Consider the following 23,643-nt stretch of genomic DNA (forward strand, 5'->3'; position numbering starts at 1 on the left):
ATAACATAACCTTCCCTCAGGAACACCCTTTGTTGTCAAACGTGGATACTTATTGAACCACCCTCGTATTTGTACACACAACAGTAAAAGAGAATGCAGGCCAGACCAGAGGCAACAAAAGGCCATCTCACGCTGCTTTTTTGTACAAATGCAAGAGGAGATTTGAAAATCAAACCCTTAATTGTTTACCATTCAGAAGTAGCTTTCTAGTGAAAAGAAATTAGGTATGTATCATACAGAATTAAAATTTAATTTTGATTCCATTTTGCTTAAACAAACGGAGTTGATATTACCAGTTGCTTCATTCCACAATGGAAAAAAATGTGAACATGATCCACATTCTTAAACAATGTAGTCTTAATTTTCTTTTAAAAAACCATGTACATAATTCATATTTTTCGGCATGGACCGCATTATCATATTTTACTTTAATTTAGACGCAAAAAGTTATTTCACTAAACAAGTATTTTGTTTTACTAGAAAAATCGTGGAATGGATTATTCTTGCATTATGAAGCTCCACTGTACAATTATTATGAGCCATGATCTTGCATGCAAGGAATTATAGGGAGAACATGCTTGCACTTGTTTAGGACAAAAGAGCCTTTAAAGGATAACCTACCAGTCATTTCATCATCAAGCAATGGCTAGCTAGGGGCATAATGTAGAGTTGACAATTTGATGATAGAGTATCAATGGAAGGCTGAAAGTTCATCACAACCTTTACTCCTTCAGCATTTGAAACTGAGGATGGGTGGACATGATGCAATTGATGTCCTAGCGAGAATACACGCGAATGTATAAGAGCATGAAAGGAGATTCCAGTTCTGCATGGACTGTCTTAGTGCGGTGGCAGTCCATTGAATAAATGGTTGTGTATCATTTTTATATCCCCTTACTTAATAAACCTGACAGCTTTGTCAGTGGATAAAATTAACAATTGTTTAAAAATAAGTGTTCCATTAACATGAATGTGTTTGCACTAATACGCCTATCTTTTCAGGGATTTTAAGTGAATGTTTTTTCCCTTTAACCTTTTGCACTCAGATGTCGCGTGTGACTCGACACGGTTAGCAATGGCAGCAGCTCGTATGTCGAGCCACACTCGACACGGAGTTTCACCACGAGGGGAATTGGGATTTTTGTCTATTTTTCCAATAACTTTTCTTGTAATCATCTGCATGAAAGGAAAAGGAAAGTTAAAGCTTAATTCATAGCATGGCTTGTTTTATAAATGAATAGTATCGACCCATTATGTCGTCATCAACATAAATGCCGTCTCCAAAGGATGCCACTACCTACGCGGATGTTTTTTGTTGTCTATTTACTGTGCTGTAAGTTGTTTTTCATTTCCATTGTTTGCCCTTCATTACTTGGAAGTCAGCTAAATGTAAAGCAATGTCTTTTAGAGATTATCGGTGCCTGAAAAAAGATCGTCAGAATGTAAGTTACCTCAGTCAGCTGATCCTTTGTTCTTTGCTTTCTAGTTTGGACTCTTTCATTTCCTTTTCTTCCTAGTGTCCGCTGTATCATCAAACATTCTGCCTGCTCTTTTCCTATCTAATGCATAGTCAAGAATCTTGAGTAGGAGGGTCCAAGATATGATCTATTATATTCATGGTAAAACACGAACCTTAGGACTTTTCCTGGAGTTGTGCTTTTTTGAGGTTGCATCATCATTGTTGGAGGAGTGTCCAAGACATGAGTCATTGATTCATAGTAACTCCAACCCTTACACTTTTCCTTTGTCGTGCTTTTTTGGAGGTTGCATCATCCTCCTGTGGTAAAAAAACCTTCCTTATCTTAGTCTCCAAGGTTTACTTACGTTTCTAGAAGCATAACGCAGGTGTTTTCCCTAAGTACAGAGGGTTCTCTTACAACAGATGCTTTCCCTTGGGACGAATGCTTTGCCAGCTAGTAGTTGCTCATTCTGAACGATTTTCCCCTCCTCACAATGGATAAGTATTCCAAAGAATTAGAAAGCAGCCGTTTCATGAGGAAAACTCTAAAATGGTGGCGTAAATTGTTTTTCTGGGGGCTTCAGGTCATTGTTGTAAATTCATTTATATTGTATAAAGAATGCCATCAAAGAAAAAATGAAAAACCGATCTCCCATGTGAAATTTGTTAGGAAACTAGTACATAATCTCTTTGGAGAATTCCGAGATGGTACACAAACGTCCAGGGTTAGATTACCATCCACAAACATAGAGCAACGTTTAGATGGAAAACTCCATATAATCACACCTCACCCGAACAAAAAACATAAAGATTGCGCGGTTTGCTCTGACCGAAAAATCAAAGGAGGAAGAAGAGAGACGATATATATCTGTGAGACGTGTGAATGTAAACCAGGTCTTCATGTTGGTGAATGCTTCCAAAAATATCATACCATGAAAAATTATAGAGTTTAAATTATGGTTTATCAATAAAGTTATCAATAATTATGTCAAAAATCCAAATAAATAAGTTTGTATGAAAAGAAACTCTAGTTTTTCATTCTAGTGCCACGCTTAGCTAATTTGGGGTATTTAAAAAATTGAATCCCGAGTAGACTAAGGCAATCGAGAAAAAAGCACCCGAGTGCAAAGGGTTAAACTACCTCCCTTTCCCTTACTCTTCCCCCTTGTGCTTACACCACCTACCACACACCACACCTTTGGATCGGCCATAGGGCATTAATGTAAATGTGGATTAGACGTGTTCCGAGTGCATGATGGAGTAAGGGCACACATAATATGACACAATGTGATGCAGAATTCGTGATAATAACTAGGTAATTCCTCTGAAGTCACAAATACCCAACTGACAGAAATCATGCCTTGATTTTATTTTAAGGTTATGTAATTTAATGGCATCAATAAGATGCAATTATCAGAAATTTTTAATTGGTTGTTTGCATGTACGAGTCGACTAAATGCATATGAGTTCTTGATTGCATCAATTTTGCAATAAACTATTCTCCACACATTTCACCCTCTACCATTATTGCAAGAATAAATTTCGACTTATTTCAATTTTAACAAATGCAGCCAGAGTTGGAATGCACTAATTACGTACTTAGGGGATCGTAAGGATGAGCAAGTCTCAGGCCAAGGATTTCCTCATCGTCTGTTTTCAACTCAAAAGGTATTATCCACAAAGAATATTTGCCTAAGGGAAAGACAGAGAACAGTAATTTTACGTGGAAGTCCTAAAGAGACTGTAGAAAAGGGTGCAATGCACCAGGAAGGAGATCTTTGTCAACTGGAGGCTGTACCACGACAAGGTCATGCAATCCCACATTACCTTCCTGGTGGCTGTCTCAGCCACCCTAAAGCCCCTATCAGGAATCGCTGGACTTTGTTTTGTTCCCAAGAATAAAGAATAGCTTGAAAGGTAACCCTTTTGGAACATTGGATAACATCTAAGAGGCCATGATGAGGTGCCAGGACGAGGTTCCCAACGATGCCTTCCAGGAAGTGTGCAGCAACTGGCAGAGGTGATAACATTGGTGCATCAATGTACAAGAGGGCTATTTTGAAGAATTTCAGGCATTTTACTTTGATTTGCAATAAATTTTTCCCCTCAGGATTGATTTTACTTATTTACCTGTACCAAAAATTATGAATGTTGATAATGTCTAAGTTCCTTGAAGAATACCAACAAAGACAATTTGAATTGCACACTAAACTTTGTAACCTTTTAAGTTTCACGAAATAAGTCAGTACCCACTGTCCAAAACAAATGTCCACAAATTCATTTATAAAAAAGTGGGTCACAGTAGTCCAGGGGGTTGAGCCCTGGACTACTGACCAGCTTGTTCCGGGTTTGATTCCCAGGCAAGTGTCTGGGCACCTGCAGCTCCACCCACGCTGTGTGATATTTCGGGTACCAGAACTTCCTGGGAAACCATAACAGGCACAGGGAAAGGAACTGGCCCCCCTACCCTGATGTATGAATTTCACACGCCATTGGGCTTAGTACTGGGTGAACTCTACCATGACCTACCAAACCGACCTTTGGGTTTATTACTGTGTTTATGGTTTTTTGTTTCAAACCTGAATTGAGTTAAACTTTTGTAATTTAAAATTTTCTCAAGAAAATTACACATGGATAAGAAAATCGTACACAGTTTACAATTAACATTTTACATAACGTGCATCTTCACTTTTTTCGATTGTGTGAACATTTTTGTACAGATAACGTGCGCATTATCGATGGGAAAATACCATATTATATAACTGCAATTTCAATATGAGCGGGTCATAACCAAGGCTAAATGGTTAGGCCTGCCAAAAACCAACTGGCAATGGAATGGATCCTCATTTGAAATTCAATTAAGGTTATACCAAAAATTCCACTTACATCTTTCCTTCCCAGCATGAAATGACTTTCCTGAGCATTTTCAGCCAATACAGAACATAATCGTTCACATCCTTCAATATCAAGGACAACCTAAAAATGAAATAATACCTATTAGTTCTATTAACAAATAGCATTGATGGCTAAAACCTCTAACTGACCCCAACATTTAGAAAACATTACTCTTGTTCAAAATACCTCTACTACATTTGAACCATTTAGCATGATATACAATATATTAACATACAAGAGAGTAATATTAAAAGTTAACCATTTAATCTGTATCATTTTTGGCTAAGCCTTTCGATGGACATCATTTTATTGAATAAACTACTAGCTTCAGCTAGAGCACCGATATTTCAACATATAAAACCATACTGATATATTATCAGTATGGTTTTAAGCATTTTTTCTGTAAAAATCAAACCTATTAACTCATTCAATTAATTTCTTGAGACTGACACTAGTGCCTTGGTATTCACGTAAAATGTATACAGGTACCCTGTTTTGTGCTCTAATTAATAATAAAAATACCTATTGTTGTATATAATCATCTAATGATAAATAAATATTAAGATTAAGTTCATATAATTAGGTGAGATATTTTTTATTTCACAAACTGTCTTCAGAAACTAGCTTTTACTCCTCAGGGTTATTTACTTTTCATGGATACAAATTGCTGTTTCACAGGTTTTTTCAGAGCTTCCTGAAGTTTCAATCAAAAGTAGATATTTGCAATTTATTTATAAGTGACAATATTGTTACTAAAGGGTACAAACTAGGCATTTTTTCACTGTTAAGAGAGGAGTTTGTATTTTATTCCTAATAAACGTCAGGCAAAGGGCACAATTAATTGATTCACTTGGAAAAAGAATGAATGATTTTGCAAAAATTTTGGCCAGTGTTTCAATCGCCAAAATGTGCTTATGGAGTGCAATGTATTCCAGTTTAGGAGCAAACTATGTGACATCATAGCACTGAAATCCACAAACAAAACTGTTGGCACAAGAAGATGTGCTAATCTGAGATATTTCCAGCAGGAGAAAGTTTCATGATAAGAGAGAAATTGGTCCGGTAAGACCACAAATAGGTGTACCTGCCAATTCCATCAATTTTTCTGGATATATATATGCCCTCCCCGGACTACAACCTTGACGTGGTAGAAGGGCTTGTGCGTTCCGATGACCCCTAGAGCTGTGCTGGCGGGAGTAATAAAAATTGCTCCTGGTAGGGTCACCCATGCCAGATAGGTCGAAGGTTAGGAGCCAGACGAAAGGTAGTCCATGCAGCGTCTGTTCCTCAGTGAGGCGGCTGCAATGGCATCTGACCCCAGTGGGGCGGCCAGTAAGTGATGGTGTCACGTTAAAAACACTATTGAGGAAGGCAACGGGAAACCACCTCAATCATCATTCCCAAGATTTACATGATGGACAAAACAGAGATTTTGAGTCCTGGCAACTACGGGGCCCAGCCCAATCGGCCGTGTGTTGTGCCCGGCAGCGGGGGAGGCAAGGCTTCCGTGGTCGTCATCCCACGAAACCCTTGCAAGGGAAGACCAGCAGTAGCAGGACAGAAGACGCAGCAGAAGAAGACCAAATTAGTTAGAATAGGAACGTGGAATGTTAGGACAATGATGAGGACAGGGAAATTGGAGAATGTTAAGCGAGAGATGGAAAGGGGACATATCGATATTTTCGGTCTGTGCGAGGTGAGATGGAAAGAGAGTTGGGATTACTGGAGTGATAAGCATAGAATAATATACAGCGGCAGGGACGAGAGCCAACGAGGGGTTGCCATAGTATTAAATGAAGAGGTAGGAAGAAGCGTAGTCAACATAGAGCAGGTAACAGATAGAGTACTACTAGTAGAGATAAAAGCAGAACCGACGAACTTGGTCATTATTCAGGTACACATGCCACCGAGCAACCATAAGGAAGAAGATCTCGATAGGATATACGATCAGTTAGAGGACATAATCCCGTGTGTTCCTGCAGGGAAACATTTGATAGTGATGGGGGATTGGAATGCAACGGTAGGCGAAGGAAGAGATGGTGACGACGTCGGGGACTACGGTTTAGGCACGAGGAATGACCGCGGGGAGAAAGCAGTTGAGTTCTGCAGGAAACGGGGGCTAGTCATCACCAACACTTGGTTGAGACACCACAAAAGACGCAGGTATACATGGAAAATGCCAGGTGACTCGGAAAGGTATCAGCTAGATTATATCCTGGTTAGACACAGGTTGAGGAACAGTGTGATAAATTCTCACAGCTTCCCGGGAGCGGATGCGGACTCTGACCACAATTTAGTTTTCATGAAATGTAGCGTCCGTTTCAAAAATATAAGGCAGGGGCGGCGGGCGAGTCAGAAAGTTGAATGTAGAAGCATTAAATGGTTTGAAAATGAAGGAATACAAACAGGCAGTAGAGGAAATCATGGAGGATGGTAAAGAGCTGAGTACTACCGAAGAAAAATGGGCAAGTTTCAAGAAAGGGTTGTCTAAAGCCGCAAAAGACACTATTGGAATCGTTAACGCTAGAAGGACTAGGAAACCATCGATCACGGATGAGATGATTACAAAGATGGATGAGTGGCGAAAATGGAAGAATGTAAATACAGAATTAGGCAAAATAAAGTACAAAGAATCAAACAATAAATTGAGGCGGGCAACAAATAAAGCAAAAGAAGCATGGTGGAAGACGCAGTGCGAGGATATGGAAAGTGTGCAGAGGAAGGGTAAAATCGGTGCGCTGTACAGTAAAGTTAAATCTTTATAGGGAAGTTAGAAAGGGAGATCAACAATAGCAGTTAGAGATAAGGTGGGTAAGGTAATAGTTGACGCAGGGAAGATCCAAGAGAGATGGAAGGAATATATAGAAGAACTGTATAGTAAAGAGCTTAGACCAGCAAAGTTAGACACAGAAAAGGAACATGACGTAGAGGAAGATAGCTTAGGTCCAGGCATACTAGACAATGAGATAGAAAGGGCATTAAGGGAGATGAAACAAAATAAGGCCGTGGGGGTGGATATCATTCCCGCGGAACTATTGAAATGTTTAGGAAAACACGGGAGGAAGGCTATATGGGCTGATTCGTAGTATCTATGAGGAAGGAATCTGGCCGGAGGACTTCGTGAGATCAGTTTTAGTTCCTATTCCGAAAAAGGTAAAGGCTACATCTTGTGAGGACTACAGGACGATAGGCTCGATATCCCACGCAGCTAAAGTTGTTCTCAGAATCAAAAACAAAAGGATGGAGAGTAGGGCAAATGTTTACTTAGGGGATGATCAGTTTGGGTTTAGGAAGGGGAGAGGTACGCGTGATGCCATTGCAGTAATGAGATTATTAATCGATAGGAATATAGAACACAACCAGGAGGTATTTGCCTGTTTCGTAGATTTCGAAAAAGCGTTTGATAGAGTGAATTGGGAAAAACTAATGAGTATATTGCAGAAAATAGGAATAGATTGGAGGGAAAGGAGGCTAATCCGCAACCTGTACATGTCTCAGACTGTTCAGGTGCGGGTGGGAAACGGGGAGTCAGGTTGGGCAGTGTTAGGAAGAGGTGTAAGGCAGGGTTGCCCTTTATCACCGTTACTGTTCAACCTGTATGCAGAGGAAATGATCAAAGAGGCATGGGAAGGACTCGAGGTAGGAATGAAAGTGGGCGGGGAATTCGTAAAATCAGTTAGGTTTGCTGATGACCAAGCTTTAGTTTGTCAGTCAGCCAAGGGGCTGCAAGCATTGCTGAGTAAATTGGAAATTCAGTGCGACAGGTATGGGATGAGAATCAACATTAGTAAAACAAAGGTTATGCGATTTTCTAGAAAGAAAAAGGCCAAGCTTAACATTAAAATAGGAGGGCAAAAACTAGAGCAGGTAGAACAGTTTACGTATCTCGGTAGTGTTTTGGACCAACACGGTCAAAGTAGTAGGGACGTAAGGAGAAGAATTGCGCTAGGCAAAGAGGCTTTCACAAGGAGGAGGGAGTTGATGACGGGGACGTTGAGTAGGGATGTTAAGAAAAGACTCGTAAAAACTTTGATATGGAGCGTAGCTATGTACGGCGCGGAAACATGGTCATTGAAACAGGTGGATAGACGTCGATTGGAGGCTTTTGAAATGTGGGTGTGGAGAAGATTGGAGAAGGTGAAATGGACAGAGAAGAAAACAAATGAGGAAGTACTTGAAATGCTGGGCGAGGACAGGGGAGCAATCCTATGGAGGCAGGAAAAGTGGATGAAGGGGGTTTTGACCGGCAGTGGGATGTTGAAGACGGTGATAGAGGGTAGAATGTTGGGCAAAAGAGGAAAGGGAAGGAACAGGATAGGGATGTTGGACGGGATGAAGGGAGGAAGAAAGTACTCAGAGATGAAGAGGGACCTGATATAGAGTAGGATGATGGATTTTTTTGTTTTGTTAGGAATAATAAAATGCTTGTTTGGTAGTTGTGTCCATCCAAAAACCTACCTTAACCGGTAGATTACCTTAAAAAAAAAATATATATATATATATATATGTGGGTCGCGGTAGTCCAGTTGGTAGAGCGTTGAACTGGTGACCGGAGGGTTCCGGGTGCGATTCCCGGGCAAGGCACTCTGGGCACCTGCAGCTCCACACAAGTTTAAGTGATTTTACGGCTACCAGGTCTTCCTGGGAAACCATAACCGGCACAGGGAAAGGCACTGGCCCCCCCACCCTGATGTGTGAATTTCACATGCCGAATAGGGCTTAGTACTGGATGATCTCTACCATCACCTACTAAACCGACATTCGGGTTGATTACTGTTTATGGTTTATATACACACACACACACACATATATATACATATATATATATATATATATATATATATATATATATATATATATATATATATATATATATATATATATATATATCAGCAGTCATTACTTCTATATCTTCAGAGGAAGACGGATTGTTTCCGTTGAAATATCAAGAAATAACGTGTGAGTGTTCTTCTTTTTTTGTGTTTCTATATTGTGTGTTACTGTGTATTGTACTATATATATATATATATATATATATATATATATATATATATATGTATATGTATATATATATGTATATGTATATATATATGTATATATATATACATATATAGTCACACACATATGTATGTATGTTTATGTACATATATATATATATATATATATATATATATATATATATTTATATTTATATATTTATTATATATTTATATTTATATATTTATTATATATATAATTATTTATTTATATTTTTTAATATGTGAATATATTCACAATGCATAAAAACACTTGATAACTAACCAAATTTCATTAGCATAATGAAAGTCAGGTCACTTCTTGGCAATGGCTTTCCTGAACTCAGGTTTCCCTCAACCTGTGCATGCAAGAGATCCGTCAACTCTAATTTCAATAATCACACCAGCACATGTGTTGCCAGTGGCGTTGCATGTGGCTGCAATTAAGGCATACCATGGGTGTACCTTATGTTCTTTATCCTTGATGGAGATGTTGTATATGAAAACTCCAGACCCAGTGGCAACAAAGAGAAAGGTATTTTTAACACCATGACTCGATTTGAATGCAAGTCCAGTGATAGCATCAGAAGTTCCTCCGAGCACAACATCCTTGCTGCGTAAAATTTTTTGCTTCACTGATCGATCACGTGTAATATCACCTGCAATGAAAATATTTGCGATAACACTTCCTGAATATCACTACCCAATGTTATTCACACATTGCCCAACAATTCCAGGGCAATAGATAATAGATAAGAGACAAATAATTACGAGTGTAATATGGTGGGAATTTTCTAGACATACTAGTCATAACAAACAGCGGGACGGTAAAATTTGACTTTCACAGAAAACAAACACACATCGACAACTACATAAAACCTGACTTGAACCACCGTTTCCAACAAAAATGGCAGGAATTAATTGTTTAATAAACCGTTTGCTCACTGATGTCCTCAATGGACTATGACACCACAAGAAATATAAATGAAGCCAAAAAATGGATACAAACCTAAACTAATAGATAACATGATCGCTAACCAGAAAAAAAACTGGCAAACAAACACACTACACTGGTACCATTGAACAATCCCCTCAAGAATTAATTCCTTTCTACAGTTTATAATTAATTTCTTTCAATAATTAATCCCCCAATAGATATATCTGGATTGTACAAGGTGAAGTGCAGCCCTTGTCACACATCACAAACTTGAAAGACAAAACTCAATGCCAACATCAATTTCAAAAAACACTTAGCATGCTATAGAATTGGCTGTTGAAAAAATGGCCATCGCAAAACACATTCACGAAACTTCCTTCCCTATCACACTCAAGAGATTTATCCCTAACTAAACAAACCCAAAATTTCCAACTCAACACCACCAAGAGTTTGTACATACACATGCACCGAGAAGACAACTTTGTGAACACCAAGAATCATCAAAAGTTCCTCATTTGACTTGGCTCTTGTGCTTGAGAACACACATTCATTGCAATAGGATATAGTACTTCCACTCCTTCCTCACTTCTCCTCCGCTCCCCACTCTTATTCTTGCCTATCCCCCTTTCCAAGAAACTGGTCCCCCACCTCCTTGAATATGAACACACTCACTACAGAACTTCAATACTGCGCTCTTCGCCGTCATCAAGCCGCACTTCAGCGGATGGTCTCCTAATTGACCAAATAATCCATGCTGAGTTTCATAATAAATCAATACTGGCTGTACAATCAACACCTTACCAACTCAAAACCAAAAGTTCATGCCCCCTTTTTTTCATTATTATGGTGGGATTAGGTATGGGTACATGACTGTGCAAAATAAGGCATCACACTGAAGCTGATAATGTTCTGAAATTGGTTTTCTTAGGGTTCAAAAGGAAGACAATGATTTTCAATTCCTTGCAAGTGGAAAAGATACCAACACATGTATTCAGGCCAATTGGGTACACCATTCATGTTCACAATCTAAACTTACTTGGTTTTCCACTGCATCAAGTTTTGAGTGAAACCTAGTGAGTTTATTTTTTCAAACACCATATGGACATTTTAAACATAGTGATGATCCCAACACTATACACTTCAAATACATATTTCAACATCTACTCCCCAATGCTTGACATTTCAACTTGACAAGGGAAGATAGTTCTCCATAAAAAATAACATTGTCTACTGATCAAAAGATAGAATTAATGTATCAAAGAAACTCAGCCAAACCCCCCCACCATTATAATTTGCTGTACTTGTCCTCCCCCACCCTTACTGAACCTCCTATACTCCCATTGGACCTTCACTTCTCCACACTCCTCTTATGTTGTGCAACCAAGAGCTTCCCCACCTCCCCCTTCCCTTCCCTACAAAACTCTTTAGTCAAACCTCCCTACCAGATAATTTTTTCTTCTCTGAAGAAACCTGCTTGGCAGGCGAAACACCTACTGTCAGGTTTTCTCTAGGCACTTACCTACCCCCGCTAGCTACTGCCTCCCTTAGTATTTTTGTTTCATCTCTGTGATTGATGGGCCCCTGGCAAAGGAGGAATCCTTGTAAACCCTGACCGAGTGAGAGAGTGTGATTCATGAAGGTCTAATACACCCAAGTGATTGAGCGACTGCAAACGTGAACTTAGGCCTCCCTTTTTTCTTTTTTGATTTTTTATTTCAATATTTTTTTCATTCTTGTTTGAGTGCAACGGGTCCCTGGCATAGGAGATATCTGAGTATGTATGTCAATGAAATTCCCAGGAGTGATTGTTATTGCTTAACACACCCTATTGATCGAGTGGTTGTAACTTTGTTTCCTAATTTATTATCTTTGCATTGTTTGTTTGTGATTGAGGTACACGTGGGCCACTTTCCCAAATACACCAAAGTGACCAAGTGAGTGTTTCCCATCTTCCCTTACTTGACACTTTCTTTTTAACCTCCCCCCCTTAAACACACCTAGGGCCAATCAAGTTTACAGTCTCCGTTATCTCTTTTCCATCAAGCTATAGCTTGTAAGTCAGCCAAGGGCTTGCAAGCATTGCGTAGTGCATTAGAAATTCTGTGCACCATCATAGGTGATGAGAATGAATGTAAATAAAACAAAGGTTATGTAATTTTTCAGAAAGAGAAAGGCCAAGTTAAAAGATAAAATAGGAGAATGAAAACTAGCGCAGGTGGACCAGTTAACATATCTCGGCAGTGCTTTGAACCAAAATGGTCGAAGTACATGGCAAGTACCAGAAGTACCCACCCTGACCTAGAGATTGCAGTAGTTGTTTGAAAAATATCACTGTTTAAGAAAGTATGCAATCTACAAAGCATATGTTTTAAGTTTGAAAACGCTACATTGTTTATTATTTGTTTGGCGGCCATCGATAGTGAACGTTCTCAGTGAATTTGTGAAAATGGAGAAAATTGGTCATTGCTATGTGATATAATACTTTTATTTGAAAGGCCTCAGCCCAACCAATATGAAAGCTGAACTGGATTCTACTTTGGGTGAGTCTGCGCCTTCATTTACAGTAGTAAAATATTGGGTAGCAGAGTTTAAATGAGGCCGTACGAGCTGTCAAGATGACCATTGCATTGGTTGACCAAATGAGGTCCAGCCGGACAACTCCAGAAACAGTGAAGAAAATCCACAAACTGATACTGGATGATCGTCGACTGAAAGTGTGCAAGCTAGCAGACATAGTAAGCATTCCAAACAGTGCGGTACATTGCATATAAACTGAAAAACATGAGAAAGCTGTGTGGTGGATGGGGGCCACATTTGCTCACATTCAAGAGCAAAACCAGTGTCATGAAGATGTTTGAATTGAGTGTTTAGCAAGGTGTCACAGGAACGAAGCAGAATTTTCGCAAAGTTCCATAACCATGAATGAAATATGGGTCCATTACTTCAAACCTAAGGCAAAAGAACAATCAAAACAATGGATTCAAAAGGGAGAATCGCCTCCAAAGAAGGCAAAGACTGTTTCATCTGCAGGCAAGGTAATGGAGTCGGTTTTTTGAGATGCACATGGGATAATTTTCATTGACTATCTTGAAAAAGAATAAACCATCAACGCTAATATTATGCAAACTTATTCCAACGTTTGAGCAAAGAAATCAAGCAAAAGCGGCCGCATTTGGCTGAGAAGAAAGTGTTGTTTCATCAAGGCAATGAACCAGCTGACAAAGCCTCTTTGCCTAGCGCAATTCTTCTCCTTATGTCCCTACTACTTTGACCGTGTTGGTCCAGAACACTTCCGAGATACGTAAACTGTTCTACCTGCTCTAGTTTTTGCCCTCCTATTTTCATGTTTAGCTTAGCCTATTTCTTTCTTGAAAATCGCAAACCATTGTTTTCTTTACATTGACTCTCATCCCATATCTGTCGTACTGAATTTCCAATTCACTCAGCAATGCTTGCAACCCCTTGGCCGACTGACAAACTAAAGCTTGGTCATCCGTGAACCTAACTAATTTTACAAATTCCCCGCCCATTTTCATTCCTACCTCCAGTTGTATTCTATATTCCTCTCGATTAATGATCTCATTACTGCAATGGCATCACGTGTACGCATCACGTTTCCTATTCTAACTATCTAGGTCTTCTTGGTTAATGATAATGTTTGGGGAACAGGTTGATGCATTATCTGGGGTCCTGGCTTCTGATACCTGGGGGCTGAGATAAAACCCTGCTGGGACAGAATGTTTCAGATGCATCTCAACCACTACCTGATTATTCATGTGGAGAGCACTTCCTTTGAGCTTGCCATTTACTGTAGGGGAATATTAAACTGCTGACTCCATTGCATCCTTTGTAGACTAGGCTGATGCCAATGCCAAGTTTCTCTCCATCCATTTCCCAGCCCCTGAAAATCATACCTCTACCATATTACCCACCAATCCCTAATGTAGCAGAAGACCTTGGCTGTGAGATTACTCTCCTAAATGTAACTTCAAAATAAATTTTGTATTTATATCCATTCAAATATTGCAAAAACACATCCAAAATGATATTCCAATCATTGAAAAACTACCAGGGTCTATTCTCATTAATACTTGTACTTTAATTAAAACACAAATTCAAAAATTACTGAGGATTCCAGAAATTTTGATTTCCCGTTCCCAAAAGTTCAAAAGTGTAAGGTATTTGGAAGCCCCAAAGAGCGAATGCTCTAGCTCGAGGGTGGTAAACTTTTAGCATGTTTTGTTGTGTATGATGGTAATAGTGGCGTGAGTGTCCATCCCATGATGGTGGCAACTGAGGCTAGTGACCTCTGGAGCATTGATAAATGCCAGAGTCAACTACCCTATCATCGCCCATCATGATACCATCATGTGATGGAAATGGAGTGAGTGGTTGCCCATGATTGTAACGACTGAGGTGAAAGACCACTGTGGACCATTGACAAATGCCTGAGTCACCAACCCTATTTATCACACATCACGATAATGATTAACGGATGACAAACTCACAGGGTCAGAGAAGGCAGTCGGGGACTCATAATGGGGCGACAGTTGGGCTGGGCCCCTCTGGTGGTAGTGCAATTGTAAGACTTGAGTAATTGTCACATTTGTTTCTTTCCTCTTAAGTCGGGGGTTAAAATCAGAGTGCCATTGACTTCTCCATATTTTCTGATTTTCCCAATACCCACGTAAAGCAAGCCCCCAATTATGCATGAGACAGCCGCTCCACTTGCTCGGTAACTTCAAATAGTTGTCCATATCCTACGCAAAGATGCAGGGATACGACGATTTGCCCAAAGTGGCACATTGAGCTGGGAGAGTGCTTCAGGCAATTCCACATCGATCACTAAATGGGTTTTCATGCAACAAAACAAGAGTCTCTTTTAACAAACATAAACTTTGACACTCAATCGCCAAAGGTTTGCCATCCCTGCTCTTGCTGATAGCACAAAGTGAATACACACCTCGATAAAGTATCACAGTTGAATCAGAGAAGCCAATGGCCATAAGCTCTAAATTGCTGTGAGCACAGAGCGTAGTAGCCTGGGCAGTGTGCCCTCCAGAAGTAGCACGTGAAATTCTAATGCACAATGGCAAACCTCCTTTGTCTCTCTTCCCAAGACTCCATACTTTGATGACTGGGTAAGCACCTGGCTCATCACTCTGAGAAAAAAGCAAATATAAAGTGAATTGTAAAAGATTCTCAATCGTTTACAAATAACCCCGATAAATATATTCAGATTGTTGAAATATATCATTTCCAGCGCACCAAAGGTGAGTCAGATATTACAGCATTATTTTTCATCAAAAAAATGATTGGCATCAAACTGATGGTGCATAAACAAAAGTTCTGACCATAAAACCACCTCAATAGTTCACACTCAAAGTAGAATATAGTGCGAAGTCATCATCCATAAAAAATGGATAGAAAATATGCAAACATTTCTGCCAGATATTGGTGAATATAAAAGGAAAATAAGGAGAGGTGAACAGTTCCAGCAGCCACACCGCACTGCAAGATTATTATCAGCGATATTGAAGCATGCCATGGAGCAGGATGGCACCCTCCATACTCTACTCCATGTAAAGTATCATGCAAAGGAATTCCACACAGGATAATACTGTTTTCCAGGAAAAGGTTTCCTTTGTCACCATTGAAAACAACAGTAAAAACTGAATAACTATTCACCATGGAATATAGTCAAGTTTAGGATAGAATAGACAGGAGTAAAGTTAAAATGAATGCACATGGTAGAAAATTAATGAGTGGTGCTTAACTGCCAACTGCATTTGCTTCAGGAGGTACTTAAAGCAAGGAAGGTATTACAGAGGGTACAAAATTCAGATTAAAACTAGAAGAAAAAAAGAAAAAAAAAAGATAACAGAGGTCACTTAAGAGGTAAGAGGTCATTAGCCCTTCCTAAATAACTTTGACATAAGTCTTAAGTAGGGGTATATAATTACATTGAGAAATCCATCACCATAGCAAATCAACGTCAGGTCATTTCACCAATTTGATGCCCACATTGAAGAATAAACTCTAGTAAAATAAATAGCACTGTCACGGCTGTATATGTCTTTCAAAACTGGCCTCAAAGCTTAAGAGCCCACCGAGGCAAAATTTGGAATAAACAAATGTTCTTGCAACTTGTGACTCTTTGAATTTCACAAGATAGCCCGAGGGAATGCTCTTGACTTCATTTTATGCATCCTCCTCATTTATGAACTATCTGCCAGAAATGAGTTCTCCAAGCATAATCAAATAAAATCCAAGATTAACCTGGTCTCAACAATATCACATCATCCAGGCATTACTTAGACCACTTCCCTTTTGCCAAGGCAATGAAGAATACTCCTCTTAACAATGATAAAATGATGGATGCCAACCGATCATTCATCTCCTCATGATATCATCTCAGTAGAACAGTGTACGTGTACAAAAATGCAGAATATATATATACATATATTAGTTTAATGATCACTCAATAAGTGTTGATTCCACCTTCACATATGGGGTTATACTACATTTTTCCTCCCTTATGTAAATTGATGGGGGTCCCAAAATTTCATGAAAGATTTACCAGGCACACAACTTTAAACTCAACATTATCCTTAATCTGTATTATTTCATAATTAAGGCCAGCGAGCCACAGGTATTTGAGCAAAAAGAATGTAAAACTTATGTAAAAGACATTCATACATGCTTCTACTCACCCCGACAGTGATAAGCAATGGTGCATTGCGAATCTGTTCACAAAGATCGACACTGTACACATAAGCTGGAAAAGTGCTGACTTTAAAAACTCTATCAATCAAATGTACTTTTCCCGCAGAGTCTGCGATAACTATTTGTCCATGGCCGCAAGTATATGCTGTGATTTTCGCATCCTGTGAGAAAGTACACCATCCATAAAAACTCTTTGCGGTTAACTCTGTAAACTACATGAGATACGGCACGAAAGTACCTGAATAGCTGATGCCAAAGCTCCATTATCTACATTGTCTACCAAATCAAAAAAGTTGAATCGCTTCCACTGCAATACAGACATTTACTCTTTGAGTACACAGAGGATCTTCGAGGTTAGACTAAATGTTCATTAGGTATGTTTTATCTGTAAGGTGGTTAAATTGCGCACCGCCATACAGCGAAAAATGAATCATTTCATCCAGTTTGTGATGAAAAATGTCAATGTACTTACCTCTTTGTCCATTTCACTGTTATACAAGCCAGTTTTTATGGGCTCCTGGTAGCGTTATTATGCGAGGCAACAACGGTCAAATTAGGAATTTATAGTTAAGAAGCCGTTGGGCACCGTAATTCCTACACTTAATACATCCATTTCTCAAACCATTAACCAAATGCCTTCTAGATTTCCATGAACATGACACATATGATGACAAATGAATAACCATGAGCGTTCATTCCTTCTCGGCTTTCTTGTCACCCATATTTTTTGCGGTTTTTTTAAAGTTTGAAATTGGCAATATTTACCTATGTGTAATTGGTGCATTTATGGCTCATGAGTATTATTAGTGCTTGCTCATAAGTAGCTGCTATTACAATTAGCGAATGCTTTCATATGGCTAACTTATTTTCGGCAATTTAACAAACCCAATTAGTTTCCAGTTTTATATTTATCTCTCAAGGTATTTGAAAAATAAACTTTATAATATGGTTGCTAATGAATATAAAATGATGCCAGGGAATACCCAGTAATCCAAAGCCCTAACCCTGCACTACTGAGTACCCCATAACAGGAACGAGTGGCGGGAAGAAACAAATGGTCGGCCCGGGATGTTAGGTTTATGTATTTTTGGAAAGATAAGTTGTTTACGTAGGAGAGGATTGAAATGCAAGTAGAGGAGAGGTCCTCCGAGAAGCCCTTGAATTTGATGGAAAATATTATTTTTGGCTGGAACTCCAGTGTTTGGGTTTGTAAGAGCAGGTGTTAGATAAGGGCTAATTAGACATCTGCCTTGTTGACCAAGTCCGCCGTGTTAAGAATGACTACCGTGGAGTCTTTATCGGCCGATGTGATAACCAGGTTGGGATAATGGGTGAGTTTTCCCTGCGCTCTCAAGTAGAGATTGGTTGAATATGGGTTTAACGGAATTAGGAAAAAGGGACAGGAAACTTTGGTTAGGAGAAGATTAAGACAGATTTCCACTGGGTGGTTCAGAGGAAGAGGGTTGATCTCCTGGGATGACGGATGTTGTAATAAAATTAATGCATTGATAATTGGTTTGGTCGTAATTGAGGATAGGGTTTAGAATTCCAAAAGACTTTTCATCTCAAATTTTGGCAGAAATTAAGGCATCAGTGGGAAAGGTTGCCTGTTAACTCTTAGGGTGGTAGAAAATGAGAGACCCTTGTTCATTTTTTCTCCTTTCTATCCTCTTCACCTTCATCTTTTTCCATGCCCACATTTCAGAAGCCTCCAAACAATGCCTATCATTCTGTTTCAATTACCAGTTTCCGCACTAAACCAAACTATGCTCCATATCAAAGTTTTGGCAAGCCTTTCCTTAACATGATTACCCAACTTCCACATCATCAATGCCCAACTCATTATGCTCAAAGCTTCTTTGCCTAATGCAACTTTCCTCCTTATGACCCTACTACTTTGACCATTTTGGTCCAAAACACTTCCAAGATATGTAAACTGGTCCTCTTGCTCTAATTTTTGCTTTCATATTTTAACGTTTATGTTAGCCTTTCTCCATCTGTAAAACCACAGAACATTTGTTTTATTTACATTTATTCTCATCCCATATCAATTGTACAAAATTTCCAATGCACTCAGCAATACTTGCAAGCCTATGGCTGACTGACAAATTAGAGCTAGGTAATCAGCAAACCTAACTGATTTTACAAATTATCCACCAACTTTCATCCCTATCTCCAGCTTTTCCCATGCCTTATTAACCATTTCCTCCGCATATACAATGAACAGTGTAGGTGATAATGGACAACCCTGCCTTACTTGTCTTCCTAACACTACCCATCCCAACTCTCCTCCCCCCACTTGCACCTGAGCAGTCAGAGTACAGGTTGAAGATCATTCTCCTATTCCTCCAATCTATTCCTATTTTCTGCAAAATACTCATTAGTTTTTCCCAATTCACTCTATCAAACCCCTTTCCAAAACCTACTATACAGGCATCCCAATTATCCTATGCCCCGCTCCATTGGTGCTGGTGGCAATGGGGTAAGACCTGCCAGTCCAAAGGTCGTAGGCTCGAGTCCCACCGAAGTGGGTTCTTCTCCACCTATAGCATGGATATTAGTGATTGTCTTTAGTGTAATGTATAAGGGTTGGGTGAAAGAAGGGACTATGAATGAAGTCTCAACATTACCCCAATGAAGTCATTATATAAATATTCATGACCTCATTACTGCAATGACATCATGAATGCTGCTCCCTTTCCTGAACCCAAACTAATCATCCCCTAAGTAATTTGCTTTTCTCTCCATCCTTTTGTTGATAAAAACAAAGCAGTAGGGGATCAGAAATATCATATTTTAATATTCTAGTACTAATAAATATCGGATCAATATCATTAGATATCACATGATCATTCTATGTTTGTGAATCATAAGTAACTCAAATGGGCTTGGCATTAGTAATATACATTTTGAAGGGCATTAGAATATTTAATTGTTCACAGCTTGTCTCTGTGTTATCTAGCATATTACAATTGAAATAGCTAGTAATGATGATCTGCTTCAATTCTTAAGTAAAAGCATTGAATCTTTCAAGAAAAATGGTACAAGCCCCAATTGGAGATCTGTAAATTCATTCAATTTGGTTCACGGAACCATCTTCAGGAAAATGGTTCTGTGAACCGAAACACATAGTACATTATCAATTAACCTGTGGAAAAGTGCAATTTGTTTTTCTCATAGATCTGTAAATGCCGACAATTGCATGAATCAAATTCCCATTAGAAATCCCAACAGCACAAGATTCAAAAACCTTACCTTAATATAAATTTAGTATAGGTTTTTTAAGAGAAGTGTAAAGTATTAACACTTATATCCTCCTTAACAAGAATCAAAGTGCTTTCTCTTTGAAACCTAGATTGAGAATATATGTCACAAATAGAAGAATCTGATAAACCTATAATGCTATATTCATTAAACTTTAGCTAGTTCTCATTGATGCATACCAACCACAGTGTTCTTAAAGGTCAGTTTGATAGGCAAGGGTAGAGCTCACCTAATACTAAGCACAATGTCAGGTGAAATTCACACATTAGGGAAGAGGGGGCCCCAGTAGTTTTCCCTGTGCCCCCTATGGTTTCCCAGGAAAATCTGGGACCCAAAAAATCAAACAGCTTGGGTGGAGCTGAGGGAGCCCAAAGAGGCTTGCCCAGGAATCGAAGCCAGATCCTCCAGTCAGCTGTCCAATACTCAACCCCCGGACTACCATATCTCATTTGATACATACAATATCAGGTTTATACTCATTGAATAAAACCTTTCATTCAAGAATTTTGCTTCTAATACACTGAGTATTAATATACAAAATCTGAAAATTAGGTCATTTTCCCTACTAGGGTATATTGAATTTAGACACATTTTTCTAACAAAAACTCAGATGTCATATTTTAATGACAAGAGCATTAAATTGCCATCAGCATTTAAGATGTCATTATCCAGTCACATCATCTTAATTTTCTGTATTCCATTCTTTGATCTTGTTATCATCACATTTTCAGGAGCTGTGCTATGATCTTTGACATGGGCAGGAACCCCAATAGCAGAAATGCCATTCCTGCTTGAGGTGACATGGTGGACCCTACTCCTAAAGGTGGAAGGATGGAAACATATCAATTTTGACTGCCGTTAAGATGGATAAAATATTACCGATTGCATTGATCTCTCCATCCAAATTAATGTTGTTAATTAAGAGATCAACTTTAGTCTTAGATAGAATTTATTATTGTCCTACAGTATTTGAATATAGTCCAGATGATTCTATGGTGTTGCAAAACTCTACGGTATTTTGCAATACAAATACAGTATTTGAATATAGTCCAGATGATTCTATGGTGTTGCAAAATACCGTAGAGTTTTGCAACACCGCAGCATCAACTTAGTTGGAAATAATAAATTCCTTCCTGTGGAAACACGAAGTCTTTGATTCTTTCTTTGCGGTTTACAAATGGACTTCCACAAATGGCCTCAAACATCTCGCAAGTAAACTTCAGGCTTACTTTTCCCAACATTGAAACCATTCGTTAAATATATCTCCAGGCAAATAAAAAGTAAAAATAATATCTCCTTGGAACAACCCAAACATCTAAGGAAATTTTAACCCAGAGGGCCCCTGGTCTCAGGAAAATCTATTTATTTCCAGTTTAACAGCTTTGGTTGGTTCTATAATGGGATTCATCAATCCTACAATTGCGGTGCAATCAAATCCACCATAGGGGCCTCCAATCCCTTGGTGTGGCAGTCAATGGGAACCACCAATTCCATATTTTGGATTCAAAAATCATTTTATAATATTTTTAACCATGGGTCAACTCATGAAATATAGAGGTACATTTGATACAATAATGGCCATTTTTAATATCTGTTGGGCCACACATGTCAAGTCAATAACCATGTTAAAATAATGTTGTGGGCAGATTCATATGCTTATGCAGTAGATATTTTAGGCCCCAATGATGATCAATAAATATTGTACCCTGTTTTTTTTATTTTTATACAACTCAACTAACCTCCTCAAAGAACCTAAAACCATACAGTAGTACAGAGTGATCTAGACTGAATGAGTAAATGGTGTGAAGGTAATTTGGTGTTCACAAACAATGAGAAAACAACTTTAATCCAATTTCATCCCAACCATAGAGAAATCATAGCATCCCCACATTTGAAGATAAATGGGTTCTCTCTTAAGTGCTCTACTATGACAAAATTTTGTTCTTTCTTACAAAAACTCTTGTTGAAAAATTAAGCTCTTCAGTTGCCATAGGATGTTACCTCCAGGGAAAATGGTGCCTTAGGTTAATGATGGTATAACTCTCTCAGTTTTCATTAATTCATTGTTGACTGAAATATGTAATTGCCGTGAGAGGGCACTCATATCATTCCATGTGCCTCTATGGGCTACAAAAATGGGTAGGGAGGATCCTCGATAAAGTTACAAGGATATACATATATTTGTAGACGTTACTTTATTAAAATTTTAACTATTTATTATAAATACATTTTCCATGCAAGTGTTACTGTGCAGAAAGACAAAGCCATATTCAATTTGATAACCAGTGCTGATGCACATAGGATAGGTAGGAAGAGATCTATAGGATATGCAATCAATTAGAGAACATAATCACGGGTGTTCCTGCAGGGAAACATTTCATAGTAATGAGGGATTGGAATGCGACAGTAGGCAAAGGAAGAGATGGTGATGACGTTGGGGACTACGGTTTAGGCAGGAGGAATGACCCCGGGGAGAAAGCAGTTGACTTCTGCAAGGGACAGGGGTTAGTCATCACCAACACTTGGTTTTGACAGCACACAAGACGCAGGTTTACATGGAAAAGGCCAGGTGACTCAGAAAGGTATCAGCCAGATTATATTTTGGTTAGACACAGGTTTAGGAAGAGCGTGATGAATTCGCGCAGCTTCCCGGGAGCGGATGCGGACTCTGACCACAATTTAGTTGTTATGAAATGTAGTGTCCGTTTCAAAAAGATAAGGCAGGGGCGGCGGGTTAGAAAATGGAGTGTAGAAGTATTAAATGGATTGAAAAGAAAGGAGTATCAACAGGCTGTAGAGGAAATCATTGACGATGGTAAAGAGCTAAGCACTATCGAAGAAAAATGGGAATGTATAAAGAAAGGAGTATCTAAAGCCACAAAAGACACTATTGGAACCATTAACACGAAAAGGACTAGGAAACCACGGATCACAGATGAGATGATTGATTACAAAGATGGATGAGCAGAGGAAATGGAAGAATGTAGTACAAAGAGTTAAACAATAAATTGAGGCGGGCCACAAATAGGACAAGGAAAGCATGGTGGAAGGCTCAGTGCGAGGATATGGAGAGTTTGCAGAGGAAGGGTGAAATTGGTGCGCTGTACAGTAAAGTTAAATCTTTATCGGGAAGTAAGGAAGGAAGATCTATGCGAACAGTTAGATATATAGTAAGGCGGGTAAGATAACAGTTGCAACAGGAAAGATCCAATAGAGATGGCAGAAATATATAGAAGAACTGTATAGTAAAGAACTTAGACCAACAAAGTTAGACATATAAAAGCAACATGACATAGAGGAAGATAGCTTAGGTCCAGGCATACTCTACGATGAGATAGATAGGGCAT

General features: G+C 38.9%; 1 protein-coding gene across 4 annotated transcripts in view; it reads right to left on the reverse strand.

Moving 5' to 3' along the window:
* Vps11 (vacuolar protein sorting 11) overlaps window positions 1-17,680 on the reverse strand; it is a 106,035-nt gene extending 88,355 nt beyond the window's left edge. For 2 of the 4 annotated variants that reach the window (XM_071586547.1, XM_071586545.1), the window contains exons 1-5: window positions 17,271-17,354; window positions 17,020-17,193; window positions 15,270-15,468; window positions 9,835-10,028; window positions 4,346-4,435 (exon numbers count right to left, since the gene is read on the reverse strand). In XM_071586547.1, coding sequence (XP_071442648.1) covers window positions 4,346-4,435; window positions 9,835-10,028; window positions 15,270-15,468; window positions 17,020-17,193; window positions 17,271-17,354 — 741 coding nt within the window. Of the gene's footprint in view, window positions 1-4,345; window positions 4,436-9,834; window positions 10,029-15,269; window positions 15,469-17,019; window positions 17,194-17,270; window positions 17,355-17,504 lie in introns of those variants that run through there. The other 2 variants (XM_071586546.1, XM_071586548.1) reach the window with 2 other exon arrangements.
* Between the last annotated feature and the right edge of the window lie 5,963 nt (window positions 17,681-23,643).

Source organism: Hetaerina americana, unplaced genomic scaffold (assembly GCF_022747635.1).
Source record: "Hetaerina americana unplaced genomic scaffold, ioHetAmer1.1.p SCAF_23, whole genome shotgun sequence".
Classification (NCBI taxonomy): domain Eukaryota; kingdom Metazoa; phylum Arthropoda; class Insecta; order Odonata; family Calopterygidae; genus Hetaerina; species Hetaerina americana.